This window comes from Molothrus ater, chromosome 23 (genome assembly GCF_012460135.2).
Source record: "Molothrus ater isolate BHLD 08-10-18 breed brown headed cowbird chromosome 23, BPBGC_Mater_1.1, whole genome shotgun sequence".
In the NCBI taxonomy this organism is placed as follows: Eukaryota; Metazoa; Chordata; class Aves; order Passeriformes; family Icteridae; genus Molothrus; species Molothrus ater.
This window is the reverse complement of record NC_050500.2, coordinates 6,661,730-6,681,846: the sequence shown is the minus strand read 5'-3', so window position 1 is coordinate 6,681,846 and position 20,117 is coordinate 6,661,730. Positions and strand designations below refer to the sequence as shown.

Below are 20,117 nucleotides of genomic sequence, written 5' to 3'. Positions count from 1 at the left end.
CCGCCCCCCGCTCCGGCCGCAACCATCCCCGCGCGGGGGGGGGGGGACGCGACGCTGGGGACACCCCACGGGCACCCCGCGGGCAGGGGGGGGAGGGCAGGGCCAGCACCCTCACACACAGCGAGCGGCGGGCGCGGGGCTGCCCCTCCAGACCGCCGCACGCGGGGATTTATTAATTTATTAATTAATCGATGGTTGCGTCTCCTCCCCGCCCCTCCCTCCCCCCGCGCGGTGGGTGGTGGCGGCCGCGGGCCGGGAGCGCGGCGGGGCCGGGATGTGGCGGCGGCTGCGGGCGCTGAGGGGCTGTGGGTGAGTGCAGGCTCCTTCCATCCCTTCCCTTCCCTTCCCCTCCCTTCCCTTCCCTTGCCCCCTTCCCGCACCGTCCCCACGCGTGGGGCGGGCTCGGGCTCCACTCGATCCGCGCTGCCGCTCTTGCATCGCCGGGAACTCTCCCGCTGCCAGCTGCGGGCACTGCCAGCCCTCAGTTCCCCTTGTTCCCCCCTCCTTCCTCCTTTTTCTGCCCTTGTTTCCCTCGTTTTTCCCCTTTGTTTTCTCCTTTCCCACCAGCCTTCCACAGTTTACCCCTTGTTTTCCCTTTTACCCTTGTTTTCACCTGTTTTCCGCTGCTTCCTCCTGGTTTTCCTCCTTTACCCCCCTTGCTTTCCCCCTTTTCTTCCCTGTCTTCCCCTTTTCTCCTTGTTTGCTCTTTTGTCCCCCCTTTCCCCCCTCGTTTCCCCCTTTCCCCCCTCGTTTCCCCCCTTTCCCCCCTCGTTTCCCCCCTTTCCCCCCTCGTTTCCCCCCTTTTCCCCCTCGTTTCCCCCCTTTTCCCCCTCGTTTGCCCCCTTTTCCCCCTCGTTTCCCCCCCTATTTCCCTCTCGTTTCCCCCCTTTTCCCTTCCTTTTCTCCCCTTTCCCCTTCGTTTTCCCCTCCTTTTTCTCCCATTTCCCCCTTTTCCCGGGCATTATCGCTGATCTGGGGTTCGTGGGGCTGGTCAGTGCCAAGGTCCGGTGATCCGGGGGCAGCTCAGGGTGCCCGTCCGGCTTTTGCCCCCTGGACTTTGCCAGGAGCCGGCGGAGCGCGGGGGTGTTGGAGCAGCCCGGGTCGATCCACAGCTCATTCCTTAAAATTCGATCCTGTGCCTCGTTCCTTAAAAATGCCTTTCCCAGCGCTTTTTGCTGAGCGAGAGAAGCGGTGCTGGGCTGGGGGCGAGGGCCGGGCTCGGCTCCCGGCTCTGGCATCCCCATCCAGTGGGAGGGATGGAGCAGGGGCTGGTTTGGGGGAGCAGCCTGGGACCGAGGTGTCCCCCGGGGATTGAGATGTCCCCGGGGCTGAGGTGTTCCCCGTGATAGAAGTGTCCCCGGCATCAAAGTGTCCCTCAGGATGGAGGTGTCCCCCCGGGGATTGAAGTGTCCCCCGGGGATTGAGGTGTCCCCCGGGGACTGAGGTGTCCCCCGGTGCTGGGGAAGGAGGGAATGGCAGAATTGCAGCGGTTCCTGTCCTGCCGTGTCACAGGCGGAGATGGCAGCACCGCCCGGCCATCCAGGTGACCAACGAGCCCATCCTGGAGTTCAAGCCGGGGAGCCCCGAGCGAGCGGCGCTCCAGAAGGTACCAGTGCCAGGATTTGGGGGATTTGGGGCTGGGAGGGCCCTGGGCTGTGCTGCAGGTGCTGCAGGGCACCCCAGGCTCTCCCTGGTGTGACAGCCCCATGCTGCCCAGCTCCTGCTCCTTCCCTGTGGGCACATCTGTGCCTCCTGTGGGCAGCCCATGCCCGCAGCCTGTTCCCAGTTCCCTCTGCCCTGGGAAGGGGGATGGAGGGCAGCTGGAGGGGCTGGGAGCTGCTCCCACCACGTTCTCCTCTCTGCCAGGCCCTGGCTGACCTGAAGGACAAGACCGAGGACATCCCGTGTGTCATCGGGGGGGAGGAGGTGTGGACCCCCACGGTGAGGTACCAGCTCTCGGTGAGTCAGGGGGCTCTCATTCAATGGGGGGTCCCTGCAGGAGGACCCTGGGACTGGTTCCTACAGAGCCTCTTCTTCTCTCCTCAGCCCTTTAACCATGCACACAAGGTGGCCAGGTACTGCTATGCCAGCAAGGTGAGTGCCCCTCTCTGTCCCCCCTCTTCCTGGCTGGTTTTTTGGGGAAGCAGCAGCACTTGGTTTAGCAAGTGCAATGCAATTTGTGAGCAGGGAGGCTCCAGGAGCATTTCCAAGCTCCAGGGATCCTGGAACAAACCCACCAGGAGCTGCAGACTCAGGGTTGTGATGGCACCACTGCTCTGTGCCTGGTGGGGAGTTACCCCTTGCTTTTCCCTGTGACCTGGTGGTGGGCAGTGTTGTTCTGGTTTTTTAAGATTTTCTAAGCCTTCTGATGTTGACATTCTTGTAGCAAACTTTCTCACACACTTCCTGTAAATAACTCATTGTTTTACATTCCTTTATAGAAGAAGAAAAAGTTGATAGACTGTTAGTCTGTCCAGTGTCATTAGAGAGGTGGCACTGTCACCCTCCAATCCACTGTCACTCTTAGAAAACTATAAATGTTAGAGTCAGAAAATAAACTTCCCTTTTTTCTTCACCTTGAGAACAGTGGTATGAGCTTGTGTTCTGTCACAGGCATCTTTTATGAAAAATCCTTTCCTTAAGATTTTTCCTCCTGAGAAGCTGAGAGGCCTCAGGAATAAAATGTAACCAATGGTTATCTGCTGCTGTGGAATGCAACAGGTGCAACAGGTTGTGGAATGCAACACAGCCCAATCTGGGATGGGCTCATGTGGTTGTTTCTAATTAATGGCCAATCACAGCCCAGCTGGCTCAGACTCTCTGTCCGTGCCACAAACCTTTGTTATCATTCCTTTCTGTTCTTAGCTTAGCCAGCCTTCTGATGAAATCCTTTCTTCTATTCTTTGAGTATAGTTTTAATATAATATATATAATGAAATAATAAATCAAGCCTTCTAAAACATGGAGTCAGATCCTCATCTCTTCCCTCATCCTCAAACCCCTGTGACACGGTCTCAGTGCTCTTTCATCCTATAACGACAGGGCAGGAGCCTGGAGAGGCTCCTCCTCCCTGCTGCCTTTTCCCCTTTGCCTCCACAGGAGCTCATTAACAAAGCCATTAACGCCGCCCTGGCAGCCAGGAAGGAGTGGGACCTGAAGCCTGTGCAGGACCGGGCTCAGATCTTCCTGAGGGCAGCTGACATGCTGAGCGGGCCGCGGAGAGCAGAAGTGCTGGCCAAGACCATGGTGGGGCAGGTAGGGATGGGCTTGGCTTGGAAAGCCGGGTGTCTGCTGAGGAAGGCAGGAGCCTCCCCTGAAATGGAAAATGTGAACCCCCTCCCACTCTGAATTGTTATAATTTTGAAATTAAGGGGCTCTCAGGCAAAGATATGGGAATAGGAATAACAGTTCTTTATTAGGAAAATTAAAAATACAAATGTAGTAGTACAAACAAAAAAAACCCAACAAACCCCCCCAAAAAAAACCTATTGTCATAGTGAGAATCTGACCTGACACCCTGTGGCACAGCCCCATCCCATGGGGGCTCAGCCCTCCTGCAGTGCCAGCTGTGGCTCTGCTGGAGCAGGGATCCTGCACAAGGGGGGAGTTTCCTCTGCAGCTCCAGGGCTGCTGCAGATGGGCCTGGGCTCCCTCTGGCCATGCAGGGCAGCAGAAGCTGCTCCTCTGGGAATGCACTGGGCAAAGGCTGCCCTGGTGTCCCAAATCTCAGATTGTACCCAGGTAGGAATGCTTGGCTCCTCCCCTGGGCGCAGCATCTCCCCATGGGATGATGGGATTGGATCAGCCCTGCAGGGACACTCAGTGGCCATGGACAGCAGAGATCTCCTGGAGGGAGGATTGGCTGTGGGAGAGATAAAGAAAACTGCCCAATGAGCAGAATATCCTGAATATCCCTCAGACCTCCCGTGGATGGGAGAGGGAGCTGGGAATGCTCCCAGTTCATCCCTGTGTCTCAGGTTGGAAATGGGTGTGTGTTTTCTGTTCCTATCTGTGGAGCAGTTACCTGCTGTTCCTTGGGCAGTTATCTGTGGGGTTTTGCCCCACTTCTAACAGATGGGAATAGAATACACAGCCCCATTTCCAGCCTAAGACAGGGGTGCTGCAGAAGCTGGGCTGAGCAGGAGGAGCAGGGCAGGAGGGGCTGCCAGGGTGGTTTTTGGCAGGGGGAATGGCTGGAGGTGCTCTGTGGGGGGATCCAGGCTGATCCTCACCCCTTGCTGCTCCTGGCAGCAGGATCAGCGTGAGGCTGTGCAGGAGGCCCCGTCCTTGGGAACTGAGCTCGGGAGGTGTCACCACATTTCTCATCACAGGGGAAATTCTCACCAAGAGTATTTCTGGGTTTCATGTTCACAGGGAAAGCACAATTCTCACCAAGAATATTTCTGGGTTTCACGTTCTCTGAACCTCAGAGAAAGAAAAAAACAATTCTTATCTCCTTTGCTGTGCCTGTGTTTGTGTAAAAGTAGAATGCAATATGGAGATTGTTCACCCACAGTGATGGTGGTTTGTTTCCTTGGCCTGTCAGGGCCAGGTGTGTGTGTGTGTGTGTGTTGGGACTGTTGGGTGACAGTCACAAGATTCTGTGCAGAGTTGAGTGCTTGGCAGATTCAGTTTAGATGTAATGTAATATAGTATAGATAATAAACTGTAATAAAGTAATTAATTAGGCTTCTGATATCAATGGAGTCAGATGCATCATTTCCTCTCCCCTTGTCAGGGGGGCATCCTGATTCCATAGAGGAGCACCCACAGCCAGCACTGCAGCATTGCTGCATTCCCTGTGTGCCCCATTGCTGCATTCCCCATTGCTGCATCCCCCCGTGCCCCATTGCTGCATCCCCCCGTGCCCCATTGCTGCATCCCCCCGTGCCCCATTGCTGCATTCCCTGTGTGCCCCATTGGTGCATTGCCCCGTGCCCCATTGCTGCATTCCCCATTGCTGCATCCCCCCGTGCCCCATTGCTGCATCCCCCCGTGCCCCATTGCTGCATCCCCCCGTGCCCCATTGCTGCATCCCCCCATGCCCCCATTGCTGCATCCCCCGTGCCCCATTGCTGCATCCCCTGTGTGCCATTGCTGCATTCCCCGTGCCCCATTGCTGCATCCCCCCGTGCCCCATTGCTGCATCCCCCCGTGCCCCATTGCTGCATCCCCCCATGCCCCCATTGCTGCATCCCCCGTGCCCCATTGCTGCATCCCCCCGTGCCCCATTGCTGCATCCCCCCATGCCCCCATTGCTGCATCCCCCCGTGCCCCATTGCTGCATCCCCCCATGCCCCCATTGCTGCATTCCCTGTGCCCCATTGCTGCATTCCCTGTGCCCCATTGCTGCATTCCCCGTGCCCCATTGCTGCATTGCCCCGTGCCCCATTGCTGCATTCCCCGTGCTCCATTGCTGCATTCCCCATTGGTGCATTGCCCCGTGCCCCATTGGTGCATCCCCCATGCCCCATTGCTGCATTCCCCCATGCACGCATTCCCCCGTGCCCCATTGCTGAATTCCCCCATGCACCCTTGCTGCATTCCCTGTGTGCCATTGCTGCATTCCTGCATGGGCCATTGCTGCATTCCCCACACCCCACTGTTGCATTCCCCATGCTCCATTGCTGCATCCCCTGTGCACCCATTCCCCTATTCCCCATTGCTGCATTCCCTCATGCTCCATTGCTGCATTGCCCCATTGCTGCATTCCCCCGCGCACCACTGCCCCATGCACCATTGCTGCATTGCCCCATGCACCCATTGCTGCATTGCCCCATGCACCCATTCTCCCATGCCCCATTGCTGCATTGCCCCATTGCTGCATTCCCCCGTGCACCACTGCCCCATGCACCATTGCTGCATTGCCCCATGCACCCATTCTCCCATGCCCCATTGCTGCATTGCCCCATTGCTGCATTCCCCCGTGCACCACTGCCCCATGCCCCATTGCTGCATTGCACCATTGCTGCATTGCCCCATGCACTGTTGCTGCATCCCCTCCCTGTCCCTGCAGGCCAAGACCGTGATCCAGGCCGAGATCGACGCCGCTGCCGAGCTCATCGACTTCTTCCGCTTCAACGCCAAGTACGCGCTGGAGCTGGAGCAGAGCCAGCCCCTGAGCGTGGACATCAGCACCAACTCCATGGTCTACCGGGGGCTGGAGGTGAGCTGGGCCCCTGCCCCGTGGGGTCAGCCTGGGGGACAGCAGGGTCCCCATGTCCCTGTTCCCTGTGTCCCCGCAGGGCTTCGTGGCTGCCGTGTCCCCCTTCAACTTCACGGCCATCGGGGGCAACCTGGCGGGGGCTCCGGCGCTGATGGTGAGTACAGGGGGACAGGGGGATGGGACAGGGGACAGGAAATGGGGGCAGGGGGACGGGAAATGGGGGCAGGGTCACAGGATGGGGGGTGGGACAGGGGGACAGAGCAGAGGGACAGGACAGGGAGGCAGGACGGGGACAGGAAATGGGAAGCAGGACATGGGGGGGGACAAAGGGACAGGACAGGGTCACAGGATGGGGAACAGGGCAGGGGGACAGGACAGGGGGGCAGGACAGGGCAGGGGACAGAGGGACAGGACAGAGGGGCAGGATGGGGAGAAGGGGACAGGGTCACAGGATGGGGGGACAGGACAGAGGGGCAGGATGGGGAGAAGGGGACAGGGTCACAGGATGGGGGGACAGGACAGGGGGGCAGGGTGGCAGGACACAGGGACAGGGCATGGGGAAAGAGCAGGGGGAAGAACAGGGGGCAGGGGGACAAGGGGACAGGGCAAGGGGGCAGGGTGACAGGACAGGGGGACAGGGCAGAGGGATGAGGGGACAGAACAGGATCACGGGACAGGGGGATGGGATAGGGGGGCAGGGGGACAAGGGGACAGGGCAGGGTTGCAGGATGGGGGGACAGGACAAGGGGACAGGGTGGCAGACAAGACAGGGAGCAGGACACAGAGGGACAAGGGGGCAGGGGGACAGGACATGGGGTAGGGATACAGGGCAGGGTCACAGTACAGGGCCACAGGATGGGGGGGCAGGGTGGCAGGACACAGGGACAGGGCAGGGGGACACAGGGACAGGGCAGGGGGACAAGGGGACAGGGCAGGGGACAGGACAGTCCAAGGAAAGGCTGGGACAGGGATCCCAGCCCTCGGGTTCAGCGGGGCTGGGGTGGGCAGGGGGGGAGCTGAGCCCCCCTGGGGCTGTTGCACAGACACTCCTGGGGCTGTTGGAGCCCTTGACCCCATCAGCATTTAGGCTTTAATTAAACACCCCAGGGTCTGGATTTCCAGTGTGATGGGAGAAGTGCTGGAAAAGCACAAATTCCCCAAACCTGCCTTGGGGTTTTTGTTGTGTCTTTTCCTTCCCAGGCTGGGTTTGGGATCTGGGAATGAACACAGCAGGGTTTGATTTCCTACCTGGGCTGTCGGGACATGACAGTGGAACCAGTTTGTAGCTGCTCACATTCCTCTGGGATGACACTTTGTGGGTGCAGTGGGTGTGTTAGGGCCAAGGGCAGGCCATGGCTCTGCCATTTAGCACTGACAGATAGGAGAGCCCAGAAAGTCTGAAAAAATATATTAAAAAAAAAAAGTACTGGTAAAAAGCATTTCTGCACATTCCCATTTGTGTCCCAGCCCATGGAGCACAGGAGCTCCTGCCTCTGCAGGGTGGATTTTGGGGAAAGACTGTAATAACCTGGTGAATTTGGGCCAGGAATAATTAATTTATTGTTGTACTGGGATAGAAAAAAAAACAACAACAAATTGTCCTCAGCTCTTTGCTAATCAGGCTCAGATTTCCTGCTGGCCCATAAGAGCCTGGGGAGTTTTTAATTTGGGAACATCACATTTAAAGCCACATTTGAGTCAAGCATTTGAACCTGTCACTGGGGCAGGACTGGGGGGGACAAGGAGAGGGTGAAGCCACTGTGGAGCTGGGAGGATTTCTGGGGAGAGAGGTGCCCAGGACCCCAGGGACACCCTTGGCTTTGGGGGATCTGGGGATGAGCTCATCCCAGAGCAGGTGAGCCCTGCTGGGATGGGACAAACCCCTGCTGGCAGCTCTGAGTGACAGCTGGGGACATCCCATGGCAGTGAATTGCCCTGGGATGCTGCAGGGGGCTGGGATCCCTGCCCTGGGCTGGGGGCAGGACAGGACAGCAGCAGTGCCTGGGGAATCAGCAGCAGGGGACACCTGGAATTCCAGTCAGGGGAAAACGCTGCTTAATGGGGGAATGGTAATTACAACCCCAGTGAAAACACTGCTTAATGGGGGAATGGTAATTAGAGCCCCAGAGTTTCTGTCCCCACGGGGGGTTGGACACTGGAGAGGTGCATGCAGTCAGTCCTGGCAATGGGATTTCCTTGGGATCAGAGCAGGCCAGGCTGCTGGGAATGCTGGGCCCAGCCTGGCCTGGATTTCCCAGCTGCTGCAGCTTCTGCAGGGCTCTGGCAGTGTTGGGAGTGGGGGACTGGGGAGCCCAGGGGAGAGCTGTGCCCAGGGAAGGAGGAGCTGTGCCCAGGGAAGGAGGAGCTGTGCCCAGGGAAGGAGGAGCTGTGCCAATGGAAGGAGCTGTGCCAATGGAAGGAGCTGTGCCCAGGGAAGGAGGAGCTGTGCCCATGGAAGGAGGAGCTGTGCCCATGGAAGGAGCTGTGCCCATGGAAGGAGCTGTGCCCAGGGGAGAGCTGTGCCCAGGGAAGGAGCTGTGCCCATGGAAGGAACTGTGCCCATGGAAGGAGCTGTGCCCATGGAAGGAACTGTGCCCATGGAAGGAGCTGTGCCCAGGGATGGAGCTGTGCCCATGGGAAGCTGTGCCAAGGGAAGGAGCTGTGCCCATGGAAGGAGCTGTGCCCAGGGATGGAGCTGTGCCCATGGGAAGCTGTGCCAAGGGAAGGAGCTGTGCCCATGGAAGGAGCTGTGCCCATGGAAGGAACTGTGCCCATGGAAGGAGCTGTGCCCAGGGGGGAGCTGTGCCCAGGGGAGAGCTGTGCCCAGGGAAGGAGGAGCTGTGCCCATGGAAGGAGGAGCTGTGCCCAGGGAAGGAGCTGTGCCCAGGGGAGAGCTGTGCCCAGGGGAGAGCTGTGCCCAGGGAAGGAGGAGCTGTGCCCATGGAAGGAGGAGCTGTGCCCATGGAAGGAGCGGTGCCCAGGGAGGAGCTGTGCCCAGGGAAGGAGCTGTGCCCAGGGGAGAGCTGTGCCCAGGGGCAGCTGTGCCCAGGGAAGGAGGAGCTGTGCCCAGGGAAGGAGCTGTGCCCAGGAGCTGTGCCCATGGAAGGAGCCGTGCTCATGGAAGGAGCCATGCCCAGGGAGGAGCTGTGCCCATGGAAGGAGCTGTGCCAATGGAAGGAGGAGCTGTGCCCATGGAAGGAGCTGTGCCAATGGAAGGAGGAGCTGTGCCCAGGGAAGGAGCTGTGCCCAGGAAGGAGCTGTGCCCAGGGAAGGAGCTGTGCCCATGGAAGGAGCTGTGCCCAGGAGCTGTGCCCAGGGGAGTTTTTCCTGCACAGCAAATCCCTGGGAAGCTGGAGCCAGGAGTCCAAAGCTGTGACCGTGTCACGGGGGTTTGAGGATGAGGGAAGAGATGAGGATCTGAGTCCATGTTTCAGAAGGCTTGATTTATTATTTTATGATATATATTATATTTAAACTATACTAAAAGAAGAAAGGATTTCATCAGAAGGCCAGCTAAGAATAGAAAAAGAAAGAATGATAACAAAGTTTATGTCTCAGAGAGTCTGAGCCAGCTGACTGTGATTGGCCATTAATTAGAAACAACCACACGAGCCCAATCCCAGATGCACCTGTTGCATTCCACAGCAGCAGATAACCATTGGGTACATTTTGTTCCTGAGGCCTCTCAGCTCCTCAGGAGGAGAAATCCTAAGGAAAGGATTTTTCAGAAAAGATGTCTGTGACACAAAGCTCCTGTTCCGGGCTGTGACCCCGTGCAGGGGAGGCTGAGCTGTGGGACAGGGGACAGGGACACGGGGCGGTCACAGGGAGCCCGTGGGGCCCAGGGCTGGGGTGGCACAGGGCCAAGGGGGCGTCACCAGGGGAGTTCTCCAGCCCCTGGCGCTGTTGGTGCCTGGTTAATCCAGCAGGAGCTTTGGTTTCACTGCCCTGCTGGCCCTGCCTGGGCTGGTGGCAGTGCTGGGGACATTCCCGTGTCCTGAGGCAGGAAGCAGGGCCTGGTTTCCAGCTCCTCTTGGGGAAGGCAGAGCTCAGCCCTGGAAGGGAGGGTGGGGAAGGCTGGCACAGCCACCTGGTGAGAGAAAAGGGGAGGATTTGTGCCCTCAGCTGAGCAGGGCACACCCAGCCCTGCCCAAACAGTGCTGGGGTGAGGGTGGTGCTGCCACCCTGGAAATGAAACTGGAGATGATTTTAGTAAAAGAGCAGATCTTTATTTGAAGGCCTTCAGGGGCAGCGATGGAAAGATGTCCACAAAAGCCCACCCCACAGGAATGAGGACATTTTTACAGGATTTAGGAAATCAGCATCATTGATAAAAAGCACCAATTAGGAGGATAAGTGGTGATGCAGTCCCCCCCTGGTCTGGAGCACTCCTCAGCACTGGCTGTGCTCTGCCCATGAAATAATATCATATTTATATATAAACATAAGAATATCCCAAGAGTTGTTCTCACCTTTGGTTCTCAGGAATAACCAAGACAGCACTGGGGCCTTGTACCCCTGGGGCTTGGAGTTTGGGGATTTTTGTCTTTCTGCCTCAGGAAAGGCCATGGAAAAGTACTGGGAAATGTCACTAATCTAGCAGGCTACAGAGCCACACATGAGTGTGGAGAATATATGGAATAATATAGGGAATATATGGAATAATAGGGAACACAGAAAAGAAATAAAGGCTGTGTGTCCATGAAATATCCCAAGAGTTGTTCTCACCTTTGGTTCCCTGGAAGAGCCAAGGAAGAACCAACTCCACTGGCTTGGAGTTTTGGGATTTTTGTCTTTCTGCCTCAGGAAAGGCCATGGAAAAGTACTGGGAAATGCAGTCACTAATCCAACAGGCTACAGAGCCACACATGAGTGTGGAGAGTATATGGAATAATAGGGAACACAGAAAAGAAATAAAGGCTGTGTGTCCATGAAATATCCCAAGAGTTGTTCCCACCTTTGGTTCCCTGGAAGAGCCAAGACAGCCCTGGGGCCTTGTACCCCTGAGGCTTGGGGAAAGGCTGTGGAAAAGTACTGGGAAATGTCACTAATCCAACAGAGCCACACATGTGTGTGGGGAATATATGGAATAATATAGGGAATATATGGAATAATAGGGAACACAGAAATAAAGGCTGTGTGTCCCTGAGGTGCCACCTCTCTGGGACAGCTTCCAGGGAGTTCAGCTGTCCCTGCTGAGGTGTTTGTGGTGTGTCCCCAGTGACAGGGCCCTGTGAGGTGTTTGTGGTGTGTCCCCAGTGACACGGCCCTGTGAGGTGTTCTGTGTGTCCCCAGTGACACGGCCCTGTGAGGTGTTTGTGGTGTGTCCCCAGTGACATGGCCCTGCTGTGACATGGCCCTGTGAGGTGTTTGTGGTGTGTCCCCAGTGACACGGCCCTGTGAGGTGTTCTGTGTGTCCCCAGGGGAACGTGGTGCTCTGTATGCCCAGTGACATGGCCCTGCTGTGACAGGGCCCTGTGAGGTGTTTGTGGTGTGTCCCCAGTGACACGGCCCTGTGAGGTGTTGTGTGTGTGTCCCCAGGGGAACGTGGTGCTCTGGAAGCCCAGTGACACGGCCCTGCTGTGACATGGCCCTGTGAGGTGTTGTGTGTGTCCCCAATGACACGGCCCTGTGAGGTGTTGTGTGTGTCCCCAGTGACACGACCCTGTGAGGTGTTCTGTGTGTCCCCAGGGGAACGTGGTGCTCTGGAAGCCCAGTGACACGGCCCTGCTGTGACACGGCCCTGTGAGGTGTTGTGTGTGTCCCCAGGGGAACGTGGTGCTCTGGAAGCCCAGTGACACGGCCCTGCTGTGACACGGCCCTGTGAGGTGTTGTGTGTGTCCCCAGGGGAACGTGGTGCTCTGGAAGCCCAATGACACGGCCCTGCTGTGACACGGCCCTGTGAGGTGTTGTGTGTGTCCCCAGGGGAACGTGGTGCTCTGGAAGCCCAGTGACACGGCCCTGCTGTGACACGGCCCTGTGAGGTGTTCTGTGTGTCCCCAGGGGAACGTGGTGCTCTGGAAGCCCAGTGACACGGCCCTGCTCTCCAGCTACGCCGTCTACAGGATCCTGCTGGAGGCGGGGCTGCCGCCCAACGTGGTGCAGTTCGTGCCCTCGGACGGCCCCGAGTTTGGGGACACTGTCACCAGCTCCGAGCACTTCTGTGGCCTCAACTTCACCGGCAGCGTGCCGTAGGTTGGGGACAGGGAGGGGCTGGGGGCTCCAATGGGGACAGGGGGGACAGGGAGGGGTTGGGGGCTCCAATGGGAACTGAGGACAGGGAGGGGTTGGGGGCTCCAATGGGGACAGGGGGGACAGGGAGGGGCTGGGGGCTCCAATGGGAACTGAGGACAGGGAGGGGCTGGGGGCTCCAATGGCACTGGGGACATTGGGGGGGGACAGGGAGGGGTTGGGGGCTCCAATGGCACTGAGGACATTGGGGGGGACAGGGAGGGGCTGGAGGCTCCTCTGGGAACTGGGGGGGACAGGGAGGGGTTGGGGGCTCCAATGGGGACAGGGGCAAGGCGGGGGGAGGGCAGGGAGGGGCTGGGGCCTCTCTGGGGACAGGGGGACAGGGAGGGGCTGGGGCCTCCAATGGGGACAGGGGGAGGGCAGGGAAGGGCTGGGGGCTCCTCTGGGAACTGAGGGGAACAGGGAGGGGCTGGGGGCTCCAATGGGAACTGAGGACAGGGAGGGGCTGGGGGCTCCAATGGGAACTGAGGACAGGGAGGGGCTGGGGGCTCCAATGGGAACTGAGGACAGGGAGGGGCTGGGGGCTCCTCCTGGCACTGGATGGGCTGCAGCAGCTGGCAGGGCGTGGTTGCACGATTACATGGAAACAGGGCCTTCAAAGTGGTGACAAAAAGGGGCTGAGCTGGGGTTTGGTGCTGGGAGAGGAGTGGTTTTGGCTTTGGGGCTGAGCTCTGGGCACAGGAACAGCCAGAGTGGCAGGGACACTCCCAGGGGTGCTGTGGGTGGGTTTGCACCCCAGGTGGGTTTGTACCCCAGGTGGGTTTGGTTTGTACCCCAGGTGGGTTTGGTTTGTACCCCAGGGTGGGTTTGGTTTGCACCCCAGGGTGGGTTTGGTTTGTACCCCAGGGTGGGTTTGGTTTGTACCCCAGGTGGGTTTGGTTTGCCCCCTGGGTGGGTTTGCTCCCAGTGTGGGTTTAGTTTGCTCCCATGTGGGTTGGGTTTGCATCCCAGGGTGGGTTTTTTACCCCAGTTGGGTTTGGTTTTCCCCCCAGATGGGTTTGGTTTGCCCCCTTGGTGGGTTTGCACTCCAGGTGGGTTTGGTTCCCCCCCAGGTGGGTTTTGCCCTCTGGTGGGTTTGGTTTGTGCCCCAGGTGGGTTTTGTACCCCAATTGGGTTTGGTTTTCCCCCCAGGTGGGTTTGGTTTGCCCCTTGGTGGGTTTTGTATCCCAGGTGGGTTTGGTTTGGCCCCCTGGATGAGTTTGCACCCCAGGTGGGTTTTGTACCCCAGTTATGTTCGATTTGTGCCCCAGGTGGGTTTTGTACCCCAATTAGGTTTGATTTCCCCCCAGGTGGGTTTGGTTTCCCCCCAGGTGGATTTTGTACCCCAGTTATGTTCGATTTGTGCCCCAGGTGGATTTTGTACCCCAGTTAGGTTTGGTTTCCCCCCAGGTGGGTTTGGTTTCCCCCTAGGTGGGTTTTGTACCCCAATTGGGTTTGATTTCCCCCCAGTTAGGTTTGGTTTCCCCCTAGGTGGGTTTTGTACCCCAATTGGGTTTGATTTCCCCCCAGCTGGGTTTGCCCCCTGGGCTCTGGCTGTGTCCCATGGGGTGTCAGAGGTGCTGAGGGGTCCCTGCAGGGGCTGTCAGACCCCTCCCCAGGCCGGGCCATGCTCTGCTGAGCAGGGGCTGCCCAGCTGGGAGCTCACAGCTCGCCTTGTGCTGGTGCCTGAGCCTCCTGCTGCGAGGCCATTTCCATTTTTATTGTTTTCCAGCTCAGGGGTTTGTCACAGTGAGGCCTGAAGGGAAGGGGGGAAAGGGGAGGAACAGAAACTTCTGGATGCTCTCTGCATACCTCTCCCTGCAACAGTTTATTTTTTATTTTTAAAGCCGTGGAGCTGCTGTGTGGAGCCTTTGTTTGATACCTGTGCTCCAGTCCCACTGCCCTGTGCAGGGCATCCCTTTTCTGGGGGGCTGTCCCATCAGGCCATCCCTCTTTTTGGGGGGTTTCCCATCAGGGAAACATTTTTGGGGGATGTCCCATCAGAGCATCCCATTTTTAGGGTGTTCCACATCGGGGCATCCCTTTTTCTGGAGGGTTTCCTATTAGGGCATCCCTTTTTCTGGAGGGTTTCCTATTAGGGCATCCCTTTCTGGAGGGGGTTTCCCATTAGGGGATCCCTTTTCTGGGTGATTTCCCATCAAGCCATCCCTTTTTTTGGGTGGGGGGGCTTCCCATCCTTCTTTTTTATGGAGTTTCCCATCAGAGCATCCCTTTTTTAGGAGATTTCCCAGCAGGGCATCCCTCTTTTTGGGGGATTTCTCATCCCTCTTTTTTGTGACGTTTCCCATCAGAGCATCCCTTTTTTAGGGGATTTCCTATCAGGGCATCCCTCTTTTTGGGAGACTTCCCATCTCTTTTTTTGTAGGGTTACCCATCAGAGCATCCCTTTTTTAGAAGATTTCCCATCATGGCATCCCTTTTTTGGGGGGGGACTTCCCATCCCTTTTTTTGGAGGGTTTCCCATTAGGGCATCCTTTTTTGGGGGATTTCCCATCAGTTTTTTAGGAAATATTCCATCAGGGCATCACGTTTTTGGGGTTTTTCCCATCAAGCCATCCCTTTTTTTCGGTGGGGGGGCTTCCCATCCTTTTCTTTTATGGAGTTTCCCATCAGGGCATTCCTTTTTTAGGAGATTTCCCATCAGGGCATCCCTTTTTTTAGGAGATTTCCCATCATTTTTTTGGGGGGATTTCTTATCCCTTTCTTTGGAGGGTTACCCATTGGAGCATCCCTTTTTTAGGGGATTTCCTATCAGGGCATCCCTCTTTTTGGGGGACTTCCCATCCCTTTTTTTTGGAGGGTTACCCATCAGAGCATCCCTTTTTTAGGAGATTTCCCATCTCTTTTCTGGGAGGGTTTCCCATCAGAGCATCTCTTTTTTGGGGGGCTTCCCCATTGGGTCATCCCTCTTTTTGGGGGACTTCCCATCCCTTTTTTAGGAGATTTCCCAGCAGGGCATCCCTCTTTTTGGGGGATTTCTCATCCCTTTTTTTGGAGGGTTTCCCATCAGGGCATTCCTTTTTGGGGGGATTTCCCATCAGGGCATTCCTTTTTTAGATTTCCCATCATTTTTTTGGGGGGATTTCCCATCCCTTTTTTTGGAGGGTTACCCATCGGAGCATCCCTTTTTTAGGGGATTTCCTATCAGGGCATTCCTTTTTTGGGGGACTTCCTATCCCTTTTTTAGGAGATTTCCCATCAGGGCATCCCTCTTTTTGTGGGATTTCTCATCCCTCTTTTTTGTGACGTTTCCCATCAGAGCATCCCTTTTTTAGGAGATTTCCCATCCCTTTTTTTGTAGGCTTTCCCATCAGGGCATCCCTTTTTTAGGCGATTTCCCATCACGGCATTCTTTTTTTGGGGGATTTCCCATCAGGGCATCCCTTTTTTGGGGGACTTCCCATCCCTTTTTTAGGAGATTTCCCATCAGAGCATCCCTTTTTTGGGGGGATTTCCCATCATTTTTTTGGGGGGGGATTTCCCATCCCTTTTTTTTAGAGGGTTTCCCATCAGGTCCCAGCACCCTGTGTGCAGTGCCCTGAGCAGCCTCTCCCTGTGTTCCAGAACGTTCCGGCGGCTCTGGAAGCAGGTCTCGGATAACCTGGAGCGCTACCGCAACTTCCCACGCCTGGCTGGAGGTACCAGCCCCCCCTGCCCCTTTGTTTGTTTGTTTTTTGCTTCATAGAATCACAGAATAGCTTGAGTTGGAAGGGACCCACGAGGATCAGCCAAGTCCAGCTCCTGGCGCTGCCCAGGCCGATCCCAAGAACCCCACCCTGTTCCTGGGAGCATCCTCCAAACTCTTCCTGAGCTCTGCCGGGCTCTGTGCTCTGCCCATTCCCTGGGGAGCCCCCAGCCACCCTCTGGGTGAAGAACCTTGAAAATCCAACCTAAACCTGCCCTGATACAGCTCCAGGCCATTCCCTCGGGTCACCAGAGAGGGGATCAGTGTCAGTGCCTGCCCCTCTCGTCTCCCTTCAGTCTCCTCCAGGCTGAACAATCCAGGTGGCCTCAGCCTCTCCTCATCAGCTTCCCCTCCAGACCTGTCACTCCCTTTGCAGCCCTCCTTTGGATGCTCTCTAATACATTTAAATCCTTCTTTTGGGGCACCCAAAACTGCCCCCTGGATTCAGGGCTCGGGGGGCAGCTCCTCCTGTGCCAGGGGAGGAGAGGGGCAGCATTCCCACCCCTGAGGGCAGGAAATCCCTGGATATTCAGAGCTGTGGGGGTGGCACAAGTTGGGATTTTAGGGTGGGGAGGTGGTGGTTGGACCCCAACGTTTGGGAATTGAGGTTGGTCCCTTTGGTCCCTTTTCCATGGGTTCCATCTGCCTGCTCCAGGGTTGTGCCCCTGTGCTCACGGCTCTTCCTCTCCTGATGCCTTTTGGGGCTGCCTAAAAACAGAGCCAGACGAAATCAGGGGAATTGAGAGCAGTTCTGTTCATTGAAGGGCCCTCAGGTGCATCTCAGGCAGGGGCTGCACCCAAAACTGGACCACGGCTCACTCATGGGTTTTCACACTTTGATAACTTTGGTCCATTTGCATGTTGGGGGTTAATCCTCCAATTACAGCTTCAGCTAATGAAGCCATTCACCCCAAGTTTGCTCCCCCAGCTCCCTTTTGTTGAATCTCTGGGGGCCTGAGGCAGTGAGGTGTCCTTGACTGCCAGGCCTGGAGAGGAATTGTTGTGTCTGCCCCAAACGGGAGAACAGCAGCTGGCACTGCGGGTGGGCTTTGGAGTTACACACTGAAGAACTGCAGGGTCACAAATACGTGGAAAATATAAAATATATTTTATATATAAATATTTTATTATATTATATATAAACATCATTATTTATATATGTCATTATATATAAATATATACAGACATCAGTTTCCCTCTAATTATAGATATAATATTATAATATATGTAAACATCGTTATACATTTATAGATATCATTATATATGAACATATATATATGTTTATTATTTTATCATTATATATTAAACATATATATAGACATCAGTTTCCCTCTAATTATAGATAGAAAAATTTATATTATATTATATATTATATTATATATATCATTATCTATAAACATATATAGACATCACTTACCCTCTAATTATAAATATAATATTATAGTATATTAGATCATCATTATATATATTTAAATATTTATAGATAGTATTATATATAAACATATATAAATATCAGTTCCCCTCTAATTATATAGATATAGATATATAAATATATATAATATCATATTATATATGAACATCATTATATATATTTATAGATATCATGATATATAAACATATTTATAGACATCAGATATTATATTATATTATATTATATTATATTATATTATATTATATTATATTATATTATATTATATTATATTATATTATATTATATTATATTATATTATATTATATTATATTATATTATATTATATATCATCATTATATATATTTATATATAGATATAATTATTTATAAACATATATAGACATCACTTCCCCTCTAATTATATATAATATAATAGTATAGTATATTATAACATCATTATATATATTTAAATATTTATAGATATTATTATATATAAACATATATAAATATCAGTTCCCCTCTAATTATATAGAGATATAAATATATATAATATCATATTATATTTTAACATCATTATATTAGATTTACATATATAATATTATATTATATATGAACATCATTATATATATTTATAGATATGATAAATAAACATATTTATAGACATCAGATATTATATTATATTATATTATATTATATATCATATCATATCATATCATATCATCATTATATATATTTATATATATAGATATCATTATATATAAACATATATAGATATCACTTCCCCTATATTATGTTATATATATAATATAATATTATATATAATATAATATTATAGTATATTATAACATCATTATATATATTTATATATATAATATCATTCTATATATGAACATCATTATATATATTTATAGATATCATGATATATAAACATTTATAGACATCAGTTCCTATAGTATATTATAGTATATTATAGTATATTATAGTATATTATAGTATAGTATGTTATAGTATATTATAGCATATAATCTATATTTATATTTATAATCTCATTTATAGTATTTTCTATATTTATATGTGCTTACATCTAAACACATACACAGACATCATTTCCCCTGTACCCCCCCGGAGCAGGGCAGAGCCCCAGCCCCATTCCGGGCTCTGCCCCGCCCTGGCAGCTCCTCCCGTGCCCTTTTCGGTCCCGCAGAGTGCGGCGGGAAGAACTTCCACGTGCTGCACCGCTCGGCGGACGTGGGCAGCGCGGTGCACGGGACCCTGCGCTCGGCCTTCGAGTTCGGCGGGCAGAAATGCTCGGCCTGCTCGCGGCTCTACGCGCCCGCCTCGCTGTGGCCCCACATCAAAGAGAAGCTGCTGGAGGAGCACGGCAAGATCAAAGTGGGAGATGTGAGCCGAGCTGCCGGGCTGCTGAAGGGCTTTGCGGCTCAGCGGGAGGCTGATGGGATTAGGGGCTGCGGGAACCGGCTGCTAATTCCCATTGAACCGAGCTTTTCATCCCCCCCTCCGCCCCGCAGCTCCTGGCCCTGATTAGAAATTAACTTGTAGCCGCTCTGCGGGGAGGGCTGGGCCGGCTCTGCCGCAGCTCCCGGGACACGGGGAAGGGTCTGGGGGGAGCTGAGGGAGCTCTGGGGTGCAGGGAGAGCTCTCATCCCCTCCTTTCTGCCTCCCACAGCCCACCCAGGACTTTGGGACCTTCTTCTCGGCTGTGATCGATGACAAGGTGAGCCCAGAGCAGCCCCAGGTTGGGGCAAAAGCAGGGACAGGGATCAGGGTGAGCCCAGAGCAGCCCCAGGTTGGGACAAAAGTGGGGACAGGGATCATGGTGAGCCCAGAGCAGCCCCAGGTTGGGACAAAAGCAGGGACAGGGATCAGGGTGAGCCCAGAGCTGCCCCAGGTTGGGGCAGAAGTGGGGACAGGGATCAGGGTGAGCCCAGAGCAGCCCCAGGTTGGGGCAAAAGCAGGGACAGGGATCAGGGTGAGCCCAGAGCAGCCCCGGGTTGGGGCAGAAGCAGGGACAGGGATCAGGGTGAGCCCAGAGCAGCCCCAGGTTGGGACAAAATTGGGGACAGGGATCAAGGTGAGCCCAGAGCAGCCTCAGGTTGGGGCAGAAGTGGGGACAGGGATCAGGGTGAGCCCAGAGCAGCCCCAAGCTGGGGCAAAAGCAGGGACAGGGATCAAGGTGAGCCCAGAGCAGCCCCAGGTTGGGACAAAATTGGGGACAGGGATCAGGGTGAGCCCAGAGCAGCCCCAGGTTGGGGCAAAAGCGGGGACAGGGATCAGGGTGAGCCCAGAGCAGCCCCAGGTTGGGGCAAAAGCGGGGACAGGGATCAGGGTGAGCCCAGAGCTGCCCCAGGTTGGGTTTGCTGCCCAAGTGGGGACAGGGATCAGCTGGAGCTGCCTGGTGGCTGAGTCTTGTGTGTCCTGCTGGTGAAAATTTGGGAATTTCTCCCAGAAATCGTCCTGGCCTGAGGGTTTTGTGTGCATTCCCTGCTCCTGCTTCTCCTCCTGAGCCTGGAGGGCACTGAGAGCAGAGTGTCCTGAGAGGAGTGACCCAGACCCCCTCACAGACCCCAAACGCCCTTTCAGACC

At 54.4% G+C, this 20,117-nt stretch overlaps 1 protein-coding gene across 1 annotated transcript; it reads left to right on the top strand.

Annotated features, from left to right (window-relative positions):
• Positions 1-147: 147 nt before the first annotated feature.
• ALDH4A1 (aldehyde dehydrogenase 4 family member A1) lies at positions 148-20,074 on the top strand. The gene is made up of 11 exons (XM_036396493.2): positions 148-309; positions 1,513-1,606; positions 1,867-1,959; positions 2,047-2,094; positions 3,100-3,255; positions 6,017-6,166; positions 6,246-6,320; positions 12,170-12,357; positions 15,983-16,056; positions 18,718-18,914; positions 19,201-20,074. The coding sequence occupies exons 1-11, from the start codon at positions 275-277 to the stop codon at positions 19,957-19,959; spliced, it is 1,869 nt and encodes a 622-aa protein (XP_036252386.2). The 5' UTR covers positions 148-274; the 3' UTR covers positions 19,960-20,074.
• Positions 20,075-20,117: the final 43 nt, after the last annotated feature.